Source organism: Rutidosis leptorrhynchoides, chromosome 4, assembly GCF_046630445.1.
Source record: "Rutidosis leptorrhynchoides isolate AG116_Rl617_1_P2 chromosome 4, CSIRO_AGI_Rlap_v1, whole genome shotgun sequence".
Classification (NCBI taxonomy): domain Eukaryota; kingdom Viridiplantae; phylum Streptophyta; class Magnoliopsida; order Asterales; family Asteraceae; genus Rutidosis; species Rutidosis leptorrhynchoides.
The window spans coordinates 3,146,482-3,172,145 of record NC_092336.1 but is presented as its reverse complement, the minus strand read 5'-3'; the positions used below and the strand labels follow the sequence as shown (position 1 = coordinate 3,172,145).

Below are 25,664 nucleotides of genomic sequence, written 5' to 3'. Positions count from 1 at the left end.
AAATGCATTTATGAAAATAGTTCAATAATTTTGAGACTCAATATTTCAGACTTTGCTTATAGTGTCGGGAACATATAAAGATCAAGTTTAAATTTGGTCGAAAATTTACGGGTCGTCACATGTGTGTCAAATTGGGTAAGATAAGTGTTTAACACTTATGATTTGGTTTATTTGGTGAATTGGGGCCATTTTCAGTTGTGTTAGTGATTATTGGTTAGTTTGGGCACGGGTTGTGCTTGCAAGTGCATTTGGGTCGAAATGTCACTTCGGGTCAATTTGGGTTGGTTTGTAAATCCACCCTAATTGTGTTGTTGTTATGTGATAAATAGAATAGGTACATTCCATTGACGGGTTGTGGAGTATTCGGTTGCATTCATAAAGAGCTAAGGTGAGTGGAATATTTATACATGTATGTATGTAGTTTATTTACTCGTACGCGATGTGGGTCTTAGGTGCCACATCGTGAGTATTGGTGTTATGTCACAAGCCGGTGACTTATTGATAGTATGCGTGATGAGAACTACGAGTCGGTAGTGTCTTGGTAGGTGATTCACAAGTTGGTGACACCCTATGGTGATTCACAAGTCGGTGACACCTCAAGGAGGTTCACAAGTCGGTGACCTCGTATGTGTTGGCGGGTGACTCACAAGTCGGTGACACCCTATGGTGATTCACAAGTCGGTGACACCTCATGGTGGTTCACAAGTCGGTGACCCCTTATGTCGTGATAGGTGATTCACAAGTCGGTGACACCTTATGATGATTCGCAAGTCGGTGACATCATTTCGAGTTAGACTCCGCGATATTGGTCGACTACAAGTCGGTAGTACCAAAGCGGGAGAATGGTTAGCATGTTTATGCCTTGTTATGTTTAGTTTATATTCGTGGTGATTTATATACTAACGTTGTTGCTAGTTGTATTTTGGTGATACTAGCTCGTTTATGCATTTGTTTGCATGGTAATTGTAAGTGGATGCGTGTAGGTAAACTATATATGTATATGTATATGTATAAGTATTGCATTCACTAAGCATTAGCTTACCCTCTCGTTGTTTACGTTTTTAGGTTCGGAAGCGGATTTGACAAGGTATGCTAGGGATTTAGATGATTTCCCTTTTGGTTGCTTGCTTGGATTACTTTTGGATTCGACCTAGGATTGGGTAGTTTATCCCCAAACATCATGCTCATCGTTCGTTTGGAAATTAAACTCATTTGGGTCGAAATCGCTACTTTAATGTATTTAACGGGTCGTTGGAGTCCCAAGGGTCGTTGTGCCCGTTTGGTTGTCTAATTACTTTTATTTGATGAGTTAAATGTAATTTGAGTCATATTGGTCTTGTGCTTGGGAGTTTTGGGTGTGAACTTGCGTTGGAGTATTTGGGTTGGGATGACACTTGATCAAAATTCGAAACTGCACTTCCCAGGTACAGGAGCGCCGCTTTTGGAGTAAAAGCGCCGCTCCTGGTCAGTCTTTGATGGTGTTTTTCATCAGGCAGTAGAAGCGCCGCTTTTGACATCAAAAGCGCCGCTCTTGGGTCTTCAAAAGCGCCGCACCTAGGTTTGGTGCGCCGCTCCTGTCTATAAAAAAAAAAAAAAATTTGTCGACTTTTAATTAAACGGTTTTGAGTCGTTTCAAGTAGTATTAGCCGTTCCCCTAAAGGAGGCATGCCACCAACCGCTGGACCACATCACAACTTCTGGTTCGTGACTTATTAGCCGTTCAAGCTTCGACCGTAGTTTCCGAATCGACATTTTCTTTTAGTGGCCAAGTTATATCCGAAAGAAGATCAAGACTTACCCCCCAAGTCGTGCAAATATGCGTATGTTTAAAGAATTATTTGGACGGGGTAGATAGGATACAAGATCAAACGTCATTAGAATGTCCATTAGAGAATGAGGTTGAAGATTATATAGAGATAGAAGAAAATGAAGCCGGATTATCACCTTCATCAACCGAAGGAAATACTGAGACCGAATTGGATGAAGGTGAGTATGATCCCACTGAGTTGGATGAATATGTAGCAAATTACCAACAAACATGTGTTGATGATCCCGAATTTGAAGAAAGCGAACGATATCAAGAACGACGAATGCAAGACGAGTAAAGTATAACGGGTGATGGCCATGCCGAAACTCGATATACTTTAGTCGTAATACATTTTCGGGTGATGGCACTGTCAAAGCTCGAAATGTATTAACTTTTGTATAATTATAATTGTATCGTTAAAATAAAAGTGTTGTTATTTATAGTAATTATAGTGGTAAACTGGTAATCGTTATAAATAAAAAATGTTGTTATTTATATTAATTATTGTGTTGAGCGCTACAACTCTTTTTTATATTGATTATATTATTGTTGTTTAAACTTTTAAAAATCGACCGATAAAATCGAATCCGAGTCCGAAAAAAGATCCGAAAAAACCGGTCGAGATCCACACAAAAAATCCGATTCCGGAAAAAATCCGAGAAAAACCGACCCCGAGAACCGGAACCAGATCCGGAACCGGTACCGGAATATCCGGATAATTTTTGTCCGGTTTTTAAAAATCCGGATCCGATCCGGATCCGGTTTTCGTGCACGTCTTGTGCCTTAATACATTTGCCTTCCAATCAAAATAAGTAAAAATAGAATGCAAATGTGATGAAACCAAACCAGTTAACCAGACAGATGAACAAGAAGTAGATTCAAGGAGGTTAACTTAATACTATAACTAAAACAAGATTGTATCAAAACAATGCATTCTTTCTCCTTGTCAACAAAAAACACCAAAACGTAAATAATCTGCCATTGCAAAAAGGTTACAAGTAAAGCTGAATAAGCTCATCACTAACAACAGATGGTGTCAACACGCCCAAATCAGTGAAAAGTAGGGTCAGATATTGAGGTGGGGTGTAATCCCTAGCAGATTTTTCAACCTCGACTTTCGATGGAATGGGGACCCCAAAATCAACAGGCCGTAACGCAGGTACCATGTCCTTCTGATCCAAAGGATACATGCGAGCAAACTACAATATTTTGGATACAATTAAAATAAATGTATGTATTGTTTATTATACAAATACACAAGGTTGGAAATTTTGCAAGGATAATGTAGTAATACCTTGTAGCTCTCAGCGGCAACATAAACAGGTTTGTCCATGGATTTAGCCACCAATGCAATCTGATAAGTTCCCATCATGTTAATTATACCTCCACTTTCAACCACTCCATCAGCACCAACAAATACCATGTCAACTTCATCCATAATGTATGCTACAGCTGAATCGATCAACAGCTTCACAGGTACATCAAGCTTTGCCAGTTCATTTGAAAATCTAAGCCCCGTCCTGTCTGGCCGTCCCTCTACAAATCCAGACCAGCAAAAATTGTTTTTAAGTTACTCAATAGGAAGGAGAAATTCAAACAAGACATTTATTATTTAGATACATCAAACAAAATGAATGTGTCTGCATGACTTACCTAGCTCTCAACTTGTTCAATCATCTCTTAGACAATGCGTATTCATTCATAGGGCACACACAACTAAAATTAATCAAATCATCAAATGTAAAATAGGGGTCTAAACTAATGATCATGGTCTTCTATTTTGTGTCAATTATGCAGTCATATATATCTATGAATGAATAGCTTTGCATCAATTATGTAAACAGCTTAAAAATTCTCTTCACCATGTGAAAGACAACAGCCACCTCTAATAGACACACCCCTTGAGAAAACATTTGGAACATGAAACGCCTGTTTCCCCTATAACAAGATCCCCGGCCTACCAAAATACACAGATACTCCCCGTGTGCCATTAATAAAGAATATGTGCAGAGTTTTATCGTGATATAAAAAAAATACTACTCCCTCCATCATTCCACATCTATAGTCCAATATTCGTTTTTGGAATTTCCCAAACTAATTGTCCACTTCTATATATATATATATATATATATATATATATATATATATATATATATATATATATATATATATATATATATATATATATATAGTGGTAGGATCAAGAGGGAAGTAACCAATCGGGGGGAAGCGGGAGGGAAGCAAAAACTTTTTTTTTTTCGTTTTTTGAAAAAACCTTGTTCACGAACATTATAGATGGGATGAAAATATGAACTTTTAATAGAGACACTTTGTGATAAATGTTTTTATTTTGGCGGGAAAACGCTCGAAGAAGTAATATATAACAATTATCGTGTTTTTCGAGCGTATGTTGAGGTTTTAACTATTGGGGTTTAGATATTAGGGTTTATAGGGTTTAGATATTAGGGTTTAGAAATTTAGGGTTTAGGGTTAAGATTTAGGGTTTAGATTTTGGATTTAGATTGAGTTTTTAACACGAACGGTTTAGAGTTTAGGGTTTAGGGTTTGGTGTTAGGGTTTGGTGTTTTGAGTTTTTTCGAGAAGAAGCACGATGCTATCTTCCTGCACAAGCTTATAGCCGTTCACAAAACACATACACAAATTCTGAATGAATCCCTAACTGGCTAACACCAATACCATATAAAGGCTTTCCATTGGCTTGTTCATTATTGGGCTTTCCATGTATTGGGCTTGGCCTCATCATCATTATTGGCATGTTCTCTTTCAATACAGCCTCGATAACAATAGGCTTATCATCAAGCCTGAAATATGAACTGGGCTCTGTATTTTGGAGGGGAGTTTGCCCCAGTTATGCCTTCCATAGAACCATGTTGCCATTGAATAAGCCATAGTTGAACTTGCCACTTCACTGGAGTCGGATCAAGCGTGTCAGTTTCAAGGTGGGTTCCAACAGCCTGATTAATTATTAAAAATGTGAAAGCAGTGGGTGGTGGGCGATCATAGACGATATCAAAAGGTGTAGTGTTTGTAGAGACACGATAGATGGTTATACCGAAATTCAGCCAGAAAGGCCAAATCTTCTGCTGATCCACAACAAAATGACGCTATTATGTATCCAAACTTGGATTCACCACTTCGACTTTCTATTTTGAGATGGTATGCCGAGCTAAATTTTAAGTTACTTAACTTAAGAAAGGAAGTGTCTTGCTAAATTTACTGAGATGTACTACGTAGTAAATTTATTGATAAGAACTTTTGACCTAAAAGTAAGAAATTTATTCTCTTGTAATTGCTCACCTTTATCCCAAAATCTAAGCAAATGTGTTCCCCAGTTTAAAATAATGTCACCGAATTTCTGCAACAAAGCAATGACCAAAATAATATCCAAGGGTCCGATATTATAAACAAGTGCGTCAACTTGACAATTGAACTTAGGGAATTGAAGGGTGATATCATGCACTGTTCAGAAATTCCGATGTGGTTCCATCTCCTAATTGTATATTCAGACGTCGGGTAGATGTAAACGGCAATCCGAGAGCTTCAACGAATTTTAGTGGATATGAAATTGTGTGTGGATCCGCTATAGACCAAAATTATGACAGGAAAATTGTTCAATCTTCCCATTACTTTTAAAATGCGGAGGCCATGAGAAGAATTGGACAGGGCACTCCCCATCAATAGGGTTGTCAGCATCGTCCGTGGCCGGAAGTGTATCCTTGTCAACATCGAAAGTAAAAACATCATCCTCCAACAATAAAATATGCTATTGGCATGCATAACATTTATGTTGGGGGTATGTGGTAAGCCACAACCGAAACAGAGACCCTTGCGACAACATTTTTCATGGTTAGGTGTTTGGTGGTGGTGGTCGCGTATGTGGGTTTTCGGTAAGAGTGTGTAGGCTGGAGTAGAAGTGAACTCAAGAGTAATTGGGCTTTCCATTTCTTGGGTAATTAGAGTAGATAAGCTTAGAACGGTGAGTTAAATGATGATTGCTAAAACAATAATAGTAGTTGAGCTTACCTCTTCTGTTGTTGGATCTATCTGTAAGGCTGGTAGTAGAAGTGACGATGGCGATGTGCTGTGAAAACTTAATTGCTGGATCAGGGGAGGTAAGGTTTAATGCACGTACCCAGTTTTTGATTTCTTCCTTAGGCCCTTTCAGAGTTTCTTAGAGTCTAAATTGATCGAGTCAACAGCAAGCGTCGATTTATTGGCGACTTGACTGTCGCTTAGAGCCTAAATTGAACTCCAGTCAAGTTTAAAATCCATGAAAATTTGATTCAACCATATTCATGGCGTCTCACACTTATTCTTTTTTATTTTTCTAACCTACTTATTGGTCAGAGGTCCATTCGGAAGCAATTTCTCTATTCATAGAACATTGAGAGGGAACGGTATATCACTTTGGGTGAAAACTGTTGAGGTGTAGGCTTCGGTAGTTTAAGCCCAAGAAAAACGGGCCAGGAGTTTACTTGGTGACCAAGTTAGGGTTGACCTGGGCCGTTTTTATTGAGGGTCCTAAGTCTATATATAGTCTCTCAATTGTACTTGTAAATTATCACCTCCAAATTAATAATACTCTCTAGTTCCAAAGTGGATGTAAGTTTCACATCGAAACTGAACCACTATAATTCTCGTGTTCTTTTTTTTCTGTGTTTATTATTCGGCAATTGTGTTTTGTGATTATTAGGGTTTCTACTCTGATTAGGCAGATTAAGCCATAACAACTGGTATCAGAGCTTAGGTTCTAAACCCTAGCCGTCAATCACAGGTTCTAATACCTGCTGCTGCTGTTACGTTTAAGGTACAGCTGCCATTTTTTTTTTTTTTTTGCAGCTGATTGCAGGCCTGTTGCTGTTTCGAATAAGGTGCAGCCGTCATCTAGGTCTACTAGAGATTGCAGGTTCTAAATCCTAGCCGTCAAAGGTTCAAACCTGCAGATCTGCTGCTATTTTTTTTCTAACAGCTGCTATCACGATTAAGGGCAGATTCTAACAGCTGCTGCTGTTTTAATAGCCTTAATCGAAGGTCTGCTGTTGCTGCTGATTCGATTAAGCAGATTGCAAGTCTGCAACTGCTACTGTTACGATCCAGATTACAGGATCAACCCTAGCCGCCACCAAACATCTGCTACTGCTGTTTTGATCCAGATCAGGTCAAACCCTAGCCGTCACTAACTCCTGCTGCTCTTAAAATTAAGATCAGAAAGCCTTTACAATGGCAGAAGAAGGAAGGATTAAAATCGATAAGTTTGATGGGCAAGATTTTGGGTGGTGGAAGATGCAGGTTGAAGACTTGTTATGTCAGAAGGATTTGATTGATGCTTTGAGTGAGAATAAACCAGAAAAATTTAAAGACGATGAATGGAAGACGCTTGACAGGAAAGCCCTAGCTGTTGTCAGGCTCACACTGACAAAAAGTGTTGCCTTTAATATTGTGAATGAAACCACGACACATGGTTTGATGAAGACCTTAGCAAATATGTATGAGAAGCCGTCTGCTTCTAACAAGGTGTTTTTGATCAGACAGTTGGTAAACACCAGGTTGAAAGAAGGTGCTTCAGTAACAAATCATGTTAATAACTTCAACAATATTATCTCTCGGTTACTGTCAGTTGATATCAAGTTCGATGACGAAGTTAAAGCTCTTCTATTATTATCTTCGTTACCTGAAAGCTGGTCAGGTTCAGTCACAGCTATCAGTGGATCCACAGAGTCATCAAAGCTCAAGTTTGAGAGCATTCGTGATTTTATTCTTGGAGAAGATATAAGAAGAAAGAGCTCAGGAGAACCATCAGGAAACTTGCTGAGCACAGAAGAGAGGGGTAGGAGAAAAGGCAGAAGTAACACCACCAGGGGCAGGTTAAAGTCAAGAAGGAGGAGTGTGTCGAGAACGAGGAATGATATTAAATGTTGGAATTGTCAGGAGACTGGACACTTCCGAAACCAGTGCACTAAGCCAGTAACATCATCAAAGCCAAAGGAAGTTAATGTTGCAGTTGCAACAGAAGATTATGATAACGTCCTTGTTTGCTGCATTGAAAATACAATTAATGCATGGGTTATAGATTCAGGAGCATCGTTTCATGCTACCCCAAGTCCACATTTGATGAAGAATCTACGAACAGGTAATCTTGGTAAAGTTCGTTTGGCTAATGATCATTGTCTTGACATTACAGGGATTGGAGACTTAGAGCTGAAGACCTCTTTGGGCACTAATTGGACCTTGGAAAATGTCCGAGTTATTCCTGGCCTAAAGAAAAAACTAATCTCTGTTGGACAGCTTGATGATCAAGGATATAGTGTGCTATTTGGTGAAGGTCAGTGGAAAGTAATAAAGGGGAACTTACTAATAGCCAAGGGTAAGAAGAGAGGCACTCTTTATATGGCAGAAGTTCCAGCTAATGAAGTAAATACAATTTCCAATGATCGAAGCTTAACCAGTCAGTGGCACCAACGTTTAGGTCACATGAGTGACAAAGGAATGAAAATGCTAGTGTCTAATGGTAAAATTCCTGGTCTAAAGAGAGTTGAATCGGACTTTTGCGAGTCAAGTGTTCTAGGAAAGAAGAAGAAGGTCACCTTTGCAAAAGCAGGCAGAACTTTAAAGGCTCAGAAGTTGGAGCTAGTACACACGGATGTGTTCGGGCCTACTCCTGTTTCTTCATTGGGAGGAGCACGCTATTATGTTACTTTCATTGACGATTCAACACGCAAGGTATGAGTTTACTTTCTTAAAAATAAATCTGATGTATTTGAAGCTTTTAAAAATGGAAATCTGCTGTTGAATTATCTTGTGATTTGAAGGTAAAATGCTTGAAGTCGGATAATGGAGGAGAATACATCAGCACCGAATTCGTTAACTATTGTGCTGATCATGGTATTCGGATGATCAAGACGGTTCCAGGTACTCCACAGCAAAACGGAGTTGCAGAAAGGATGAATCGTACTTTAAATGAGAGAGCACGTAGCATGAGACTTAATTGTGGGATACCAAAGACTCTATGGGCTGATGCAGTAAGCACTGCCGCTTATTTGATCAATCGTTCTCCATCAACTCCGCTTGATTTCAAAATACCCGAAGAAGAATGGAGAGGTAAAACAATCAGTTATGAGCATCTAAAAATCTTTGGGTGCAGTGCATATGATATTAATAAAGATGCTGACAAACTTGATGCAAAAGCAAAGAAGTACGTGTTCATTGGTTATGGGGGAGACGACATGGGTTACAGGTTATGGGATAACAAGGGAAAACATGTTATCAGAAGTAAACATGCAACCTTCAATGAAGCAGAATTGTACAAGGATTTCAACTCAACACCAAAAGAAAAAGAATCAGTTGAATTTGAGGTTGACACAGAGACAACTAGAGAAGATGAAAGGGAAACTCCAGAGGATGAAACTGAAGTTCCAGTGGGAGTTCCTAACAGTGAAAGCTCGGAGTCTGATCACGAGCAGACTTCAGATAGTGGGAGCTCAGAGTCTGATGATGAGCAGACCCCACAGTCCCCACCACAATCTGACCAGTCCAATTGGGTCAGGAGATCTACACGAGTCACAAGACAGCCAGTTAGGTTTAGTCCAACAGTTAACTATCTTCTTTTGACAGAAAATGGGGAACCAGAAAGTTATTCTGAGGCAATGAAGGTGAAAGATTCGTTCCAGTGGGAGCAGGCTATGAAAAGCGAGATGGAATCTTTATTGAAAAATCAAACTTGGAAGTTGACCAAGTTACCACCAGGAAAAAGGGTCTTACAGAATAAATGGGTTTTCAGAGTCAAAGATGAAGGGGATGGTTCTAAACGATACAAAGCAAGATTAGTTGTCAAAGGATTTCAACAAAAGAAAGGAGTCGACTATGCTAAATCTTTTCTCCAGTAGTGAAGATGACGACTATTAGATTGGTTCTAAGTATGGTTGCAACCGAGAAGTTACACTTAGAACAGTTGGATGTTAAAACAGCCTTCCTGCATGGCGACATTGAAGAAGACATTTACATGTCTCAACCAGAGGGGTTTCGTGTCAAAGGAAAGGAGAGTCTTGTGTGTAATCTAAAGAGAAGCTTGTATGGTTTGAAACAAGCTCCCAGACAGTGGTACTTGAAATTTGATAATTTCATGGAGAAGACAGGATTCGTGAGAAGTTCTACAGATCATTGCTGTTATTTGAAGAAGTTCAAGAGCTCCTATATTATATTTGTGACGATCGCTCCAAATCCATATGGACAATACGTCATTCATTGATTTCATTGCGAGGTATTTGACCTCTATATGATACGTTTTGTAAACATTGCATTCTTTTGAAAAGGCACACCATAAATGAATATTTAAATCAAAGGTTTTCGACATCTGATGATTTCTACATATAGACAATCACCGTAAATAATAGTTTACAATAGTACTTCCGTTGACAATGCAGTCAAAATAAGATACATGGTGATAATTTGGTGAATGCAACGTTTCCTTGAAAAGTATGTCATGTAAGACTCCATGCACATAGCTTGTCTAACATATAAGCAACAGCGGAAGACTTCTAGGAAACCTGAGAATAAACAAGCTAACAAGTGTCAACACAAAGGTTGGTGAGTTCATAGTTTTAATGTTTCGCATAATCTGTGTATAAAGGTGGATCACAAGATTTCAGTTGTTTCATCCAGAAACGTTTATCAAAATATTCTACGAAATTGAGCACCCTGGTAACTAAACTTAACGTATATATAATTTGTACCCTTTGTATATACTCATCTTAATAATACACGCAAACCAACGTGTACGCTTCTCAAATAGCATACGTCCGTTAAAAGGCTAGTGCTCTAGCTCGGACGGGGATATCAAGCCCTATGGATCCATATACTACTACTCGCGCCCACCAGTTCTTATAACTGGCAGTTAACAGTTACCAAAGCTAAGGGATTTTCGGTTCAAACACAGTGTAGAATTTAGTATGTACTTGTATCCATTGCGTTTAAAATAAAGTGCATGTATTCTCAGCCTAAAAATATATATTGCAAAAGCAATTAAAAAGGAATCAATGAAACTCACCTTAGCAGCACATAAAGTTGTTCACCAAAACGTGACCGAAACTCGGAATATCAAATAACCGTAGATCTCAACCTAGAGAACATATGTTGGTCAATAAATGTCTATCAAGCTAGGTCAGGTCATAGTGTATAACAATCCTAATGCTCGAGATCGACATACAAAAGTTATCCAAAGTCGTTTCAAAAAGTCAATTTTGACAATAGTTCAACAAAACGAGACATACCTTATATAAGGATTCATTTACTCGGTTGGTAATATTCAAAAATCCAATTTATCAATCTCGTAAACAAGTTGTTTAAATCTTAATTGTAGATTCAAAAGCAATTTCAATTAACGTTAATCATAATTCAGTTGATCATATCTTTTAATCCGTTCATCGAAATTATTCGATATCTAAATGAAAAGTTATTGATTTTTCGCCAGCTTTCCAAAAACTTGTATATCATATACCTTTTACCAGTAATATATGTATTTACTTCATGATTCATCATAACTGTTTAACGACAAAATTTAGCATACAAGCATGCATAAATATATATACTCGAGCACTAGACATGGATACACAATTAATGTATAAAAGATAAAATATGAGTGCTTACGTATCAATATTGAGATTCAATATTGTAGGAAAGTACGTAGACGCAACAGAGATGATAAACACTACATTTGATTCACAAATATACCCTCGAACATTACCCATAACCTCCTTGACAATAACCCATAATTTCCTTAGCTCTATCCCGCTCAAAAACCCATTTTGAAGGTGACACGCTCATAACCTCGTCGTAGTATTTTAGGTATATATACTACTAATAATAATATTATAATAAGATTAATAATAATAATAATAATAATAATAATATAAAAAAAATAATAATACAGAGGAATGAATCGAGCTTTTATAGTATGTGGCCTGCTACAGTACCTCATGCGATCGCATGAGTTTTCAGTGTTTTTGCCATGCGATCGCATGGCCGCCTTATCCTGTTTTTGTTTGCTAGTTCGTCGACATCAAATAGTGTTCACTGTAGCAAATAGTGTACTGTAGCAAATAGTGTACTGTAGCAAATAGTGTTTACTGTAGCAAATAGTGTTTACTGTAGCAAAGTCGTTTTCGCTGTAGCACTGTAGCAAAATACGGTTTCACTATAGCAAATAGTGTTTTACTGTAGCAAATAGTGTTTTACGGTAGGAAAGTCGTTTTTACTTGTACATATATATATATATATATATATATATATATATATATATATATATATATATATATATATATATATATATACACACACACACACATACATATAATTGTTTATGAATCGTCGAGAGCAGTCAAATGTAATTTAATACATGAAACAGTTCTAAAATTTTAAGATTCAACTTCATAGACTTTGCTTATCGTGTCGGAAACATTAAATCATTTAAAGATAAAGTTTAAATTTGGTCAGAAATTTCCGGGTCATCACAATATTGCTTCTTTATGTCGATGATATGTTAATTGCATGTTCTGATATGGTTGAAATACGCAATTTGAAGAAGCAATTATCTAGAGAATTTGAAATGAAGGATCTCGGGCCAGCTAAGCAGATTCTCGGTATGAGTATATGCAGGAATAAAGATGGGTCAGTTTCTTTATCTCAAGAAAAGTATATTCGCAAGGTTCTTGAAAAGTTCAGAATGAATGGTGAGTCTACAAAGCCAAGAAACACGCCGTTGGGAAGTCATCTAAAGCTTTCTAAACATCAGTCTCCTAAAACTGAAGTAGAAAAAGCAGAAATGGCTAAGGTTCCTTATGCATCCGCAGTGGGTAGTCTAATGTACGCTATGGTGTGTACAAGACCTGATATAGCACATGCAGTTGGGATGGTTAGTCGCTTTATGTCAGCTCCGGGGAAAGAACATTGGGAAGCAGTGAAGTGGATACTGCGGTATTTAAAGGGTACTCCCAAAGTTGGGTTATGTTTCAAGGGCAGGGATACTACTCTCAGGGGTTATTCTGATGCAGATCTGGGTAGATGCAATAATACCTTCAAGAGCACCACCGGGTATGTATTCACTATAGGAGGAACAGCAGTGAGTTGGATGTCTAGGCTTCAAAAGAGCGTGGCTCTATCTACTACTGAAGCAGAATACATGGCCTTGACTGAAGCCAGTAAAGAACTAGTGTGGTTGAAGACATTGGTGAAAGAACTGGGTAGCAAACAGACAGAATTTGTCTTATATTGTGATAATGAGAGCGCAATCAAGTTAGCGAAGAATCCAGTCTATCATGCTAAGACGAAGCACATTGGCATGAAGTATCACTTTATCAGGGAACGGATAAGCAATGGAACATTTAATCTGGAGAGCATTCCAGGTTCAAAGAATCCGGCAGATATGTTCACCAAACCAGTAACGCTGGATAAGTTGAAGCTGTGCATAGCTTCAACTGGCCTTCAGGAACATTGAAGAGAAGGCAGGGACTAGAGAGAGAGGAGATGAGCTGAGTCTTGCATTGCAGAAGTACAAGAGTGCAGATCGATGGTATTCGAAGCCTCCAAGTGGGAGATTGTTGAGGTGTAGGCTTCGGTAGTTTAAGCCCAAGAAAAACGGGCCAGGAGTTTACTTGGTGACCAAGTTAGGGTTTGGCCAACCCTAATTGTTTGGGCCGTTTTTATTGAGGGTCCTAAGTCTATATATAGTCTCTCAATTGTACTTGTAAATTATCACCTCCAAATTAATAATACTCTCTAGTTTCAAAGTGGATGTAGGTTTCACATCGAAACTGAACCACTATAATTCTCGTGTTCTTTTTTTTTCTTCTGTGTTTATTATTCGGCAATTGTGTTTTGTGATTATTAGGGTTTCTACTCTGATTAGGCAGATTAAGCCATAACAAAAACATGACTTCTCTTTATTCTAGGATAGGGGAATGATTGTCTACATCTTACATCCCCATACTTCACTTATGTGGGATTGAGTTTTATTGTTTGTTGTTGCCCTTTCGGAGTTTCTGATAGCTTGTTCCTCCGATTGATCAGGAATCAACGTTGATATCGACTCAAATTCCTGAATATATTCCTCTGAATTCTCTATACCCCCATTTGATATAGAGAACCCAAAGCTTCATGAGCGTTACATAATATTTTCCACTAAACCGCGTCATAATTTTGGTGCGAAACTGAATCCAATTGGTTTGGGGTTGTTTAATGAGAAGTTGGTAAACCAATTAGGTGTGATATGGTCCATCTGAACAAGTTTAATGTTTTGGTTCAATGTAATGTTATGTTCCTAGAAATATAATTCAGATTTTGTAATCCAACCCCCGGGAACAGTTCCAGGGAAAAGAGATAACTGAACCTTCAGTAACGAAAACATGGTGGCTTCATCGTGGAGTGAGTTATTAAGGTTGTTGGTAGTTGTTATACCATAGTGCGAACCAGTCAGATTATCAATGGTGGGAGTTGGCTATGACAGAAAAGGTGAAGAGAAAATCAGTGGTTGATTATTTCCTTGGGAGGGAGTTTATTAAAAAAACTTCTTAAGACATAACATCGCAACCCAGATCCCTCATTTGAGATGATAGAAGCATGACTTTCTCATCTTGAGCATCAAGGTGATATTGCAGTTGAGAAGTGATTGGGGTTTGCTCCGGTTGACACATGGTGGGGGGTTTGTATCGGAACCAATTTATAGGATCAATTTAGAGAAGATACATGTGTAATACAATGGAGAAATAGAAATAGATGTGTAATATTACATGGATAAAAAAAAAAAGGATAACAATATTCAGAAAAGAAGCACAATGCTAAATGAATCCCAAACAGGCTAACACCACTACTATATAAAGACTTTTCATTGGGTTGTTCATTACTGGGCTTTCCACGTTTTGGGCTTAGCCTCGTCATTATTGGCCTGTTCTCTATCAATATGACACTTTATTATACAAAACCAATGGTCACAGAACAGATTATAATGAATGTCAGTAAGAGTCTAGTACTTTTATAACAGTTATATACATACAGTTTTCATTTATTTAAAAAAATTAATATGGATGGGCACAACGTATCAAATTGCGTAAAAGAATCCAACTATTGGATCAGTGGATCAAGCTTTTTGACCATCTGGATCAGATCAGATATAGATCCAGATTAACAATGCAGCCTTTGACATAGGCTGAGGCTACAATATGTCGTCATACACTCTGTGTACCATATTTTCTAGGTACTTCCATAGGCACAAAGTTGATACCGAAAGGTTATTGACACGATTTAGAATGGTCAACAAATATTCAAAACTCTTTCTAATATAAAGACTCTTTCTGCGATGATTCAAGATGCTAAAGATTTGTTTTCCTATGTAAGGGGAACACTGCTTTAAATAAAGAAATTCAAGTCAGTCCCTCATTTCAGGTCAGTGGACCAAATAAAGATTTCCATTTATTTATAAGAGTGCAGAGAATTACACAAGCTATGAATTTGAGTTAGTTTGACTAGAGAGTACAGACCTGTGCAGAGAACTCGAAACACTTTCTTGGTTTCGGCTGCAGTCTTCAAAATTTCCAAAACCACTCTAGAAAAACCATGCACCAGGATCGTACACCCATTAAAAATAAAATCTTGACCTAACATTGCAATGATTTTCCGAGCCTACAAAAGTAGTATATCTTAGTTAGAAGCTATATGTGCAAAATATATAAATTTTAAATAGATGCCAGAAGTAGAGGACAGGATTACTTAATAAAAGGCTTTATATACCTTATGAGAGATATCCCCAAATTTCTCTGCACGTTCGAGGAAGCGGGACTTAGCTGAATTGAAGTCCTCATAATCAACGGCCGAAGTTCTAGTTAAGTAGCGCATAAAAAGATCACAACCAGCTGCCAATGAGATCGAAGTTGTGTCCCATGACTGGAATGAACATGTTCAAAAAGTGATATTTTAGTCAAATGGCCTAACCCAAGTCATAAGCTGCATTCTCTATTGCAGATATGTAGGGGAAAGGGGCAATACAAAACACAGTATCCATTGTCTATAAGGCAGTAGAAGACTGACGTCCTAGTTCAAAAGTAAAGTTATTATGTGTGTGTGTGTGTGTGTATGTGTGTGTGTGTGTGTGTGTGTATATATATATATATATATATATATATATATATATATATATATATATATATATATATATATATATATATTGAGACAACCAGATAACCTAAAAAAATAATACAGTAGTAAAGTAATAGTAACAATTAAATGATAGGGGGCGTGCCTTGAGAGAATCAGAAGCTGATTTGAGTTCGGTTAGAAGCTCAACCATAGTAGTTGCATTACTTGACCTAATAACAGAAGCAAGTGCCCTAATAGCCGCCACTGCTTCTGCAAGATCAGGTTGTTTCCTCCAATTATTAAACTCATCAATCACACTGAACAAGGAACCATCGGATGATGATAAAGTGACTGATGATGAATTGACATCGGAACGGCCGACGGCAGCTTGAGCCTGAGCTAACCAATCGCTGGTTACGACTCCATGGTGAGCAGCTCTTGTCTGATAGTAAGCGGATATATTATTGTTATTAGGGTTTTGAAGGGGGATTTCAGTCATGACAGAGGCTGATGATGATGAAGAAGAAGGATAGGGAGGAGATAGAAGATGAGGGCTTTCGGGTTGTTGGAGATTGCGGTTCCTGTCGTCGACAATGAAGGAAGCAGATCTCCACCACATACCTCCCTTTAATTATTTTACTCCGTAATTAACTAATGGAGTTATTAAATTAATTAATCGCTGTATTATTCTTTTACTTTTGAAAAAAGATATAGAGGTTATGTCTTTGTGATTACGGCGGTGTTGGGATTTCACATCATTTTTTTTTTTTTTTTTTTAACTACGAGGCCCAACACTGTAGGATTAATTGGTGTATGATGGAAGGTTGGTGTTTAATAATGGGATATTCACAAAAATACACATTTTTTAAAAATGTGTATTAAAAATACACATTTTGTAAAAAAATTGCAAAAATACCACACTCGGTCGACCAACATTTTGGTCGACCACCTAGTACCTTGGTCTACCATGATGTTTAACAACAGAGGCGGATCTACTGTGTATCGAGTGGTTGCACGTGCTACCATTCAATCTAGCCGACGAAGTGTTAATTTTTCGGAGTTTTTGTTAATGATATGAAAGTGCAACCAGTGAATTTAGCAAGGATGTCCCTGACGGCGGATCTACCTTTTTTCGAAGTTTTCTTTAAATTTTTGTGTTGAAATAAGTTGCAGATCGATATGTGTTTTCCATTTTAATGGGTTTCGTTCAAGAAAAATGGTTATAGGAAGGTGAAATTGGGATGGAGAAGAATGGGGTCCACCACTTTTTAACTTTTAAACTTGTATACTTTAAACCGTTATATTTATTTGAAAATACAGTTAGCCCTTGAGATAATCTTATTTAATCAATTTAATGATATAGTTGTATTTAATTAATGTATACTTATTTAACCATTCTAATTTAATAAAATTACTTGCTCTTCAACTTTCATTATTTATTTGAAAAATATTGGGTTTTGTTTTTTGTCTTACTTAAATATTTGTGTGTTATATATAAAGTGCTTGAATTTATTAAGGCCATTCTTTTGATTTTTGATTAAAAATTTTATCGACAAGTCACAAAGTTGGTCATGAAAACCACGCAAGCTTGTCTGAGTGGCTACCGAGTTGCCCAATAAAGCACATTATCGGGTTCAATTCCTGGCTATGTCAAATTATTCAAAAAGGGAGTGTGACTAGAGGGTGCGCATAATGCGCAATTCACCCGGTACCACGTCTAGCGCTCGGGGAGCTTGAATACCCGAGGTTTTACCTTCTATAGGGGAGCCAATGTGCTCGTTTATAGGAGGGTTTTCTTGCTCACCCAAAAAAAAAGTTGGTCATGAAAAAAATTTGTGCTACCAGTGACAATAAATTTTAGATTCGTCACTGTTTAACAAGGAGGTCGATCAGTATCAGCATATGTGACGACCCGAAAATTTTCGACCAAATTTAAACTTAATCTTTGTATGTTTCCGACACGATAAGCAAAATCTGTAATGTTGAATCTCAAAAATTTATGAATTGTTCACATGGATTCATTTAACTTTGACCGTTTCCGACGATTCACGAACAATTATTTGTAAATAAATATGTATAAATATTATATAAATATAAATATAAGTGTACATATAATATTTTGAATTAATAAGTTATACTTTAATTAATTGGAATTGAAAATGTAAAAATAATATACAAGAAAAGAAAGTTGTTATTAAAATAAATCTATATATAAATATATATGATTACTACACATAGTTATTATTAGATGTATATTGTCATATATATAAATAAAAGATATAAATATTATCTGTTGAAATTTATAATATCTATTTCTATTATGAAATATATAATAAATAAATATATAATACTTAAATAGATATAAAACATTATTAATATATTCATATTACATATATAATATATGATGTAACTAATATGCAAACGCATTCATATCTATATATATTTATATAAAAGAGAGTTTGAATTAGCTGACTTGTCATTAGCTACTTAATTATAGCAAATTAAGCCATGTGTAATTTCCAAGTGTCCCTTTCTTTGATGATTCTGAATACTACTTATTTTTTAAATCAACGTTAATTAAATTTGTATTATTAATAAATGAAATAAGTTTAACCCTAAGAAGAGCGAAACCTAATCTCCATCCCTTTTACATACGGCTGTAACCCCAATCTTAAATTCACTTTCATTTTTAGTAATTCGAATACAATCGATTAATGATGAAAGCGATTTGTAGACTATGATTTTGATCAGACTTTATCACTTCGATGGTAACGCTGTTACACATACCGATTACCACAAGGTTCGCATATTGCTCTTTAGTATCTATAAATTAGTGTTTTAGGATTTTACAAAAAACTTAGAGATTGATTTGTGATGAAAATCGTAAACTTCTGATTAAATGATATATTGATTTTAACTATCGAGTAAGGTGTTTGATTTTGTATATGATCGTGTCGTTGGGCGTTCCATTGTTTGATCACCTGTTGTAGATCAAATAAACAAATCTGAAAAATTTAATAAGCAAAACCGTATCTATCAGGAACTGATCCATATAGAAGGCGACACTACGTAACATGTATGGCCATTTTATAGTAGTTGTTTGAAAAAAATTAATGATGAAACTGGACCTGAACCGATAGATTTGTGGACAATCTAGAAATTCCAAATTTCCAATGAGCATTTTCGGTTAATTAATTGGTGGTGTATAATGCATATACCAATGTGATTGATTAATGTAATATGTATTGTAGTAAGATCTACAATTATTCTCTGTTATATTGAGTTTTGACTAAATCTATATTTACTTGCCTTTTGCATTGTACTAAGTGTAAGTGAATGCTTAGATAGACTGTTGAACTTTTTACAAATACGTGGAAGAAGCTAAAGACATAATGTATTTTGCATACCAAACTTTGTCATCTCTAGAGCTAACCCTAACATCTGATGATAAGGGGTTCATTGAAAGGACCCATCCTAATCCATCCGGACGAAGTCCGTATCGATTATAAACGATTCACAATAGTTGATTACATCGCGAGGTACTTGACCTCTATATGATACATTTTACAAACATTGCATTCGTTTTTGAAAAGACAATATTTCATTACATCGAAAGTTGACGGCATGCATACCATTTCATAATATATCTAACTATAATTGACTTAATATTAATCTTGATGAACTCAATGACTCGAATGCAATGTCTTTTTGAAATATGCCATGAATGACTCCAAGTAATGTCTCTAATATGAGCTAATGCACAGCGGAAGATTTCTTTCATACCTGAGAATAAACATGCTTTAAAGTGTCAACCAAAAGGTTGGTGAGTTCATTAATTTAACATAAATAATCATTTCATAATTTTAATAGACCACAAGATTTCATATTTCCATTTCTCATAAACATACGTCCCATACATAGAGACAAAAATATCATTCATATGGATTGAACACCTGGTAACCGACCTTAACAAGATGCATATAGAATATCCCCATCATTCCGGAATCCTCCTTCGGACATGATATAAATTTCGAAGTACTAAAGCATCCGGTACTTTGGATGGGGCTTGTTGGGCCTGATAGATCTATCTTTAGAATTCGCGTCAATTAGGGTGTCTGTTCCCTAATTCTTAGATTACCAGACTTAATAAAAAGGGGCATATTCGATTTCGATAATTCAATCATATAATGTAGTTTCGATTACTTGTGTCTATTTTGTAAAACATTTATAAAAATTGCGCATGTATTCTCAGCCCAAAAATATAAAGGGTAAAAAGGCAGATGAAACTCACGCATATAAATATTGTAAAACAGTTAATAAAGCATTTGCATGTATTCTCAGCCGAAAAATGTAAAGAGTAAAAGGGCAAATGAAACTCACGCATATAAATATTGTAAAACAGTTAATAAAGCATTTGCATGTATTCTCAGCCCAAAAATGTAAAGAGTAAAAGGGCAAATGAAACTCACCTAATGTATTTTGTAGTAAAAATACATATTACGACATTGAACAAGTGTAGGGTTGGCCTCGGATTCACGAACCTATATTATTTGTATATCTTATTAAAACATATAATGGAAATCACATAATTTCATCTATTAATCATATAATATTTATATATATTTGTTGTTGTAGTTGATACAGAATTTGTACTTAATTTTGTTAATATGTTTAATATATAATTATAAGTAATATAAATATATTTAATGTACAAAAGCTTTATTTGTTACAATATAATGATAATAATGATAATGATAATTTTTAATAAAAATGGTAGTTTTAATAATTATGAGAATTTTAATAATAACAATACTTTACCTAAATATGATAAAAATGATATTATTAGTAATAAAAATAATGATAATACTATCAATTAGATTAATGATAATAATAATCATATTTTTTAAATGTTAGGAAATAATAATAATTATCATAATAATAACAATAATAATAATAATAAAAATTTTGGTAATGAAAACTACCTCAAAAGCTTGTTCTAAAAATAAATACACCAAACGGGGCTCGAACTTGTGACCTCCCGCTAACCAAGCCACCCCTTAACCACTCCTCCGTTTCTATTTATCTGATTATTATGAGATTCTACTTATATTTAATCATTTATACTTCCTGTTAACTTCTTCCTCTTCATATGTACATCGCCAAAACCATAACCCAATCTAATCATCTTAACTTTCATACTTAATCATCATCAATCTAATGCCATCGTGACACCATAACCATCATCATAATCTTAACCCTCATTATCAATATCATCATACGATTATCATCTATATCATCATTATTTTTACAGTTTCATTACCCATTCGCCATCTAATTATCATTATCATTATGGATTATTATCATCATCATTCTTTCACAAATTCATCATCATCTAACTCGTGTTTTCATCATACCAATATCATCACCGTATCATTTTGCATCACATAAAATCATGATGAACACTATTATGGATTCGACCCAATATTATTAATCGTCATCATCATCTTCATCTTCATCATAAGCCTCGATCAGACCAGGAAATAGGAAGTGGAAATGAGGTATTTGATGTGTTTTATGGGATGGTTTTGTACTATAGACCCAATAACAAAATAACCCAACTAGAGAAATTGAATCACGGTCCAAACAGGAAGTGAAATTTACGGCCCAACAATAAGTTCGTGGGTCTCTTTCTTTTGATCCGGCAATATGGTATTCAATGGAAGGAACATAAGTAATAAATAAAAATAAAAATAAAAAAAAAATAAAAAAAAACGCAGGCCATCAACAATCAATGTATTTGCTTTTCTTTTTCTTTGAATAAGCAAGTGGGGTATTTGATTAGTGGTGTTGGTGTATAAGGCAACAAATAAAGAAGTCAAAAGTGTAAGTGGGGTTAAGAACTTGGCGATTGTGGTTCAATTGATAAAGAAACAGAAAAAAATTCGCTTGAAGAATGAGTACGTGTAGGGTTCGGTTTTAAAGTAGAAACAACAACACATCATGATCTTCTTTACAGCTCATCATGACCTTTACTAGATTGTTATTATCATCATTATTCTTTATCTAATAAATACGGTTCATCATAATAACATACACCAATATCTCTCGTTGTTGCAACGAAAACAGAAACGTAAGGAACAGCGAACCACAAAGGGAATTTTGATGATGGTTAAGGTTTGAAACAGTAATGTGGAGAACCCTCAATCGCAGTAATCGACCGGAGTAGAAATAGAAGAAACAAACGGTTGTTAATGGCGGTTTGCGAGGGGTTAGATCAGCTAGACAACCGAAGTTGCTGCAGTAGCCTCTTCTTTTCTTTTCTTTTGAATTACTCGGGATTATAGCAGTAGTAAGATGTTCGTTGATGGTGTTGTAGAGTGATGATGAATGGTGGTTGTGAGAGTGACGGTTTATAGAGTGGTGGTGTTTACTGTGGACAGTAGCAATAACAAGAACAAGCGATGGTGTGGTGATGATAAAAAATGGTTTTGATGATGGCATGGTGATGATAGTTGTGCACGACAGAAGAGAGAAAGAGAAGGAAGCCGATGGGTGTGTCGTGATTTTTGAAACATAAATGAAAACAGGAAAATAAAAGTGGTTTACGATTATGGTGAAGGTGAAGGTGGTGGTTAATTCGTGATGGTGATGAGCTACTTTGGTTCTCGATTTGAAACAGAAAAACATAAGTAGTCACAGCAGTTTAGTAATCGTAAAGGATTGTTACAGGGTGTTGGTTGTAGGGTTCTCGGCTAACATCAAATAGAAATAAAAGAAGATTTGACAGAAGATAATAGGAGGGTTGGATGGTGAGTGGTAGTCGACTAGTTTGAAAAAGAGGAAGAGGTTGCCTTGTGTTGGTGACTTAGTGCATGTATATGTTAATATGTATACATATAAACTAAATGTAAACTCATCAATCATAAACAGTGATAATCTATCAATTAAGCACAGTGACCTATGATTCATTATTGAAAGTATAGTGAATTGTAGGTTCTTGGAAGATAGCATAAAGTTTGAATGACATATAACAGAAAAATGTAGTAATTTCAACAACACAATAATATTAAACATTATAATATATTTAAAGAAATCAAACGTGCGTTAAGTTAGCCATTACCATTTACGGACTAGATCTCGTTCTCTATTATTAATCAGTGTCGAAAAAAAGTAAAAAAAAAAAATTTCCAAACTTTTATATTAAATGTATTTATTTATTCTAATCATTAATTTGTGAAAATCGTGGCTAAAATGGTTCGTTTAATATTTATTATAATATTATATTTTTATTTTATTTTACATAATTAATTTTAATAACAACAACATATAATATTTTAAATTATATTTCCAATTATTATTTATATATACACACACATATCTATTTACAAATAGTGGTTCGTGAATCATTGGAAACAGTCGAAGGTCAATTGAATGTATGACAACAATTCAAACTTTTTGAGACTTAACATAACAGACTTTGCTTATCGTATCGGAAACATAATAAGATTAAGTTTAAATTTGATCGGAAATTCCCGGGTCGTCACAGTACCTACCCGTTAAAGAAATTTCGTCCCGAAATTTGAGTGAGGTGGTCATGGTTAACAATAAATATGCTTTTATGACGAATATGAGTTGATAAATAGAGTTTTATCATCATTGAGTAATATGGATAAAATGATTCGATTAATCGAAGCGTATGAATGAAGCTATCACAAAAGATCGAGATGAAGAAATGGAGATTTTCCATAACTTTTGTCGTAGTCGCGATTGAATTCCGGAATTCAAGGGATTTAAAGAAAATCTTCGAAATCTAAAAGATTTGATTCTTCTGCGAATAAGGAAATTAAGATTTCTATAATTAATGCGGAAATTCTGCCTTGACTTCTTTGTCTGGTATTTTCACTATAAATGAACTTCTTTCGTTCCATTACTTTCACCATTCCTATACTTTCTTCCTCCATTCCTACTTCTAAAATATTGGGGAAATGCTCCATCCAGTTCTGATTCTTGATATTTTCCTATCTATGTATCTGTCATCCTTCTTTTCAATCTTCCACCAGAAAATCTGTTTACTTCTACTATTGCCTTGGGGGGGTACTATTCTTAATTATATCGTGTCTTTATATTGCTATCTGTATTAATATCCACGGTTTGTAACTTCTGTGTTGTTATTGGGTTTTATATCTTCCCTTATATTTCAATGTCCCTGCTTCTGTCTCCTATAATTATTGCCATCCACAGTTAATACGCTCTCTTATTTGCTGTGATTTATATCCCCTTTCTATTTCAAAGTTTCATGCTTTTGTTTACTTTTCGCAAGTAACGGTCCGGAATTCATAGGTATGGAGTTTCGAATTATCATAATATACAAGGTAGAAGGAAAGGTAGTAGCATGATTTGTTTTCTCAAATTACCTGTATCACTGAGAATAGAACTATCAAGAATATATTTTCTTGATATATTCAGAAGTTAAGCAGAATGAAAGAGTTATGTAACATGGCACATAATGACGTTATGATCTATGAATCATCACGTCCCATTAGAAACTCAGCATGACTTACTGTAATATAATCACGTTGATCAAGTGTCATTATATTATACTAACCCATGCATCAGTTCCCAACATTACTTCAATAACATTCATATTTTAAGCTCGAAAGTTTACAGAATACTGAAACTAACAGTTTCTATATGATGTAACACTGATAGCACGAAGAGATAAATTATTTCAGATAGTATTAGTTATAAAAATTTATTCAGAAATATCGAGGATATTTATAATGAAAGATACGATAATATCTTTGAATATCTAAGATCAGAGGATGATGGAGACTATTGTCCGCAAGAGTTTAGAGTAATGAGCAAAATATTCGCTAAAGACTTCAACAGACATTGAATCATTTAGATTCTTTGAAGTCAAACTTATTCTTTGTGATTTGTCCACGGTTTCTTTCATAGTTTCACATAATCTGCTTTTCGGTACTAAATTTTCTATTGAATGTTTCCAATATAATGATACACAGGAAGCACGAGGAGGTATATAATTTCGGACGAGAATATTTATGAAAATATCCTCAGAAATATCGAAGATATTGATGATGATATTTTGGAATTTCTAAGTTCGATGGTTGATGGAGAAAGATTTTCCTCAAGATTTTAACATGACTTCGGAGCAAGATATTCTCTAAAGATTTCAACGGATCCAGAATTACCTGAATCCTTTGAATATAGGGTTTGGTCCTTGTATTTGTCCTTGGTCTCCTTCGTGGTTAGTTCAATCCGTTTTCCAGTTCCAACTTTTCTGAGCTTTTTCAACATACTATTCTTTATCATCAAACTTTCGATGATTATGGTCATTTACGGTTGTCTATGGTTTCTGCTGCTTCATTAAGCTTTTTCAACATTCAGAGTATTGACTTGTGACTGAGTGATTTTCAGAATTCCAGAAGGAGAGATCATAATTCTAAGAGATAAATGTCATACATATAACTGTTGATGTAGATATGCTGTGAGTTTTCAAAGTACTGATTGCTGATTTCTGGTAATTGGTATGGCAGTTCTCATCACAAGATACGGATGAGTATATGATAGGGTTTCAATGAATAAATATAATGATTTGTCAGAGAGATTTAAGCCAAGAAGTAACGAGGTTGCTGGTATGTCTGCTGGTAATATGGTGGAATATAAAAGAATTCTCTGGTATCAAAAGGGTAAT

General features: G+C 35.5%; 1 protein-coding gene across 1 annotated transcript; it reads right to left on the bottom strand.

The window, feature by feature from the left end:
- Positions 1 to 2,642: 2,642 nt before the first annotated feature.
- LOC139839811 (uncharacterized) lies at positions 2,643 to 16,598 on the bottom strand. The gene is made up of 5 exons (XM_071829975.1): positions 16,113 to 16,598; positions 15,605 to 15,757; positions 15,355 to 15,496; positions 3,102 to 3,343; positions 2,643 to 3,006 (listed from the first exon to the last, which is right to left on the bottom strand). Exons 1-5 carry the CDS (start codon positions 16,566 to 16,568, stop codon positions 2,800 to 2,802), a joined length of 1,200 nt encoding a protein of 399 aa, XP_071686076.1. The 5' UTR covers positions 16,569 to 16,598; the 3' UTR covers positions 2,643 to 2,799.
- Between the last annotated feature and the right edge of the window lie 9,066 nt (positions 16,599 to 25,664).

Coding starts and splice junctions, on each gene's coding strand:
- LOC139839811 (XM_071829975.1), bottom strand. CDS start 16,568: ATGTGGTGGAGATCTGCTTCCTTCATTGTCGACGACAGGAACCGCAAT. Junction 15,497..15,604: donor TTGGGGATATCTCTCATAAG/GTATATAAAGCC, acceptor CTACTTTTGTAG/GCTCGGAAAATCATTGCAAT. Junction 3,344..15,354: donor GTTTCGAGTTCTCTGCACAG/GTCTGTACTCTC, acceptor CTGGATTTGTAG/AGGGACGGCCAGACAGGACG.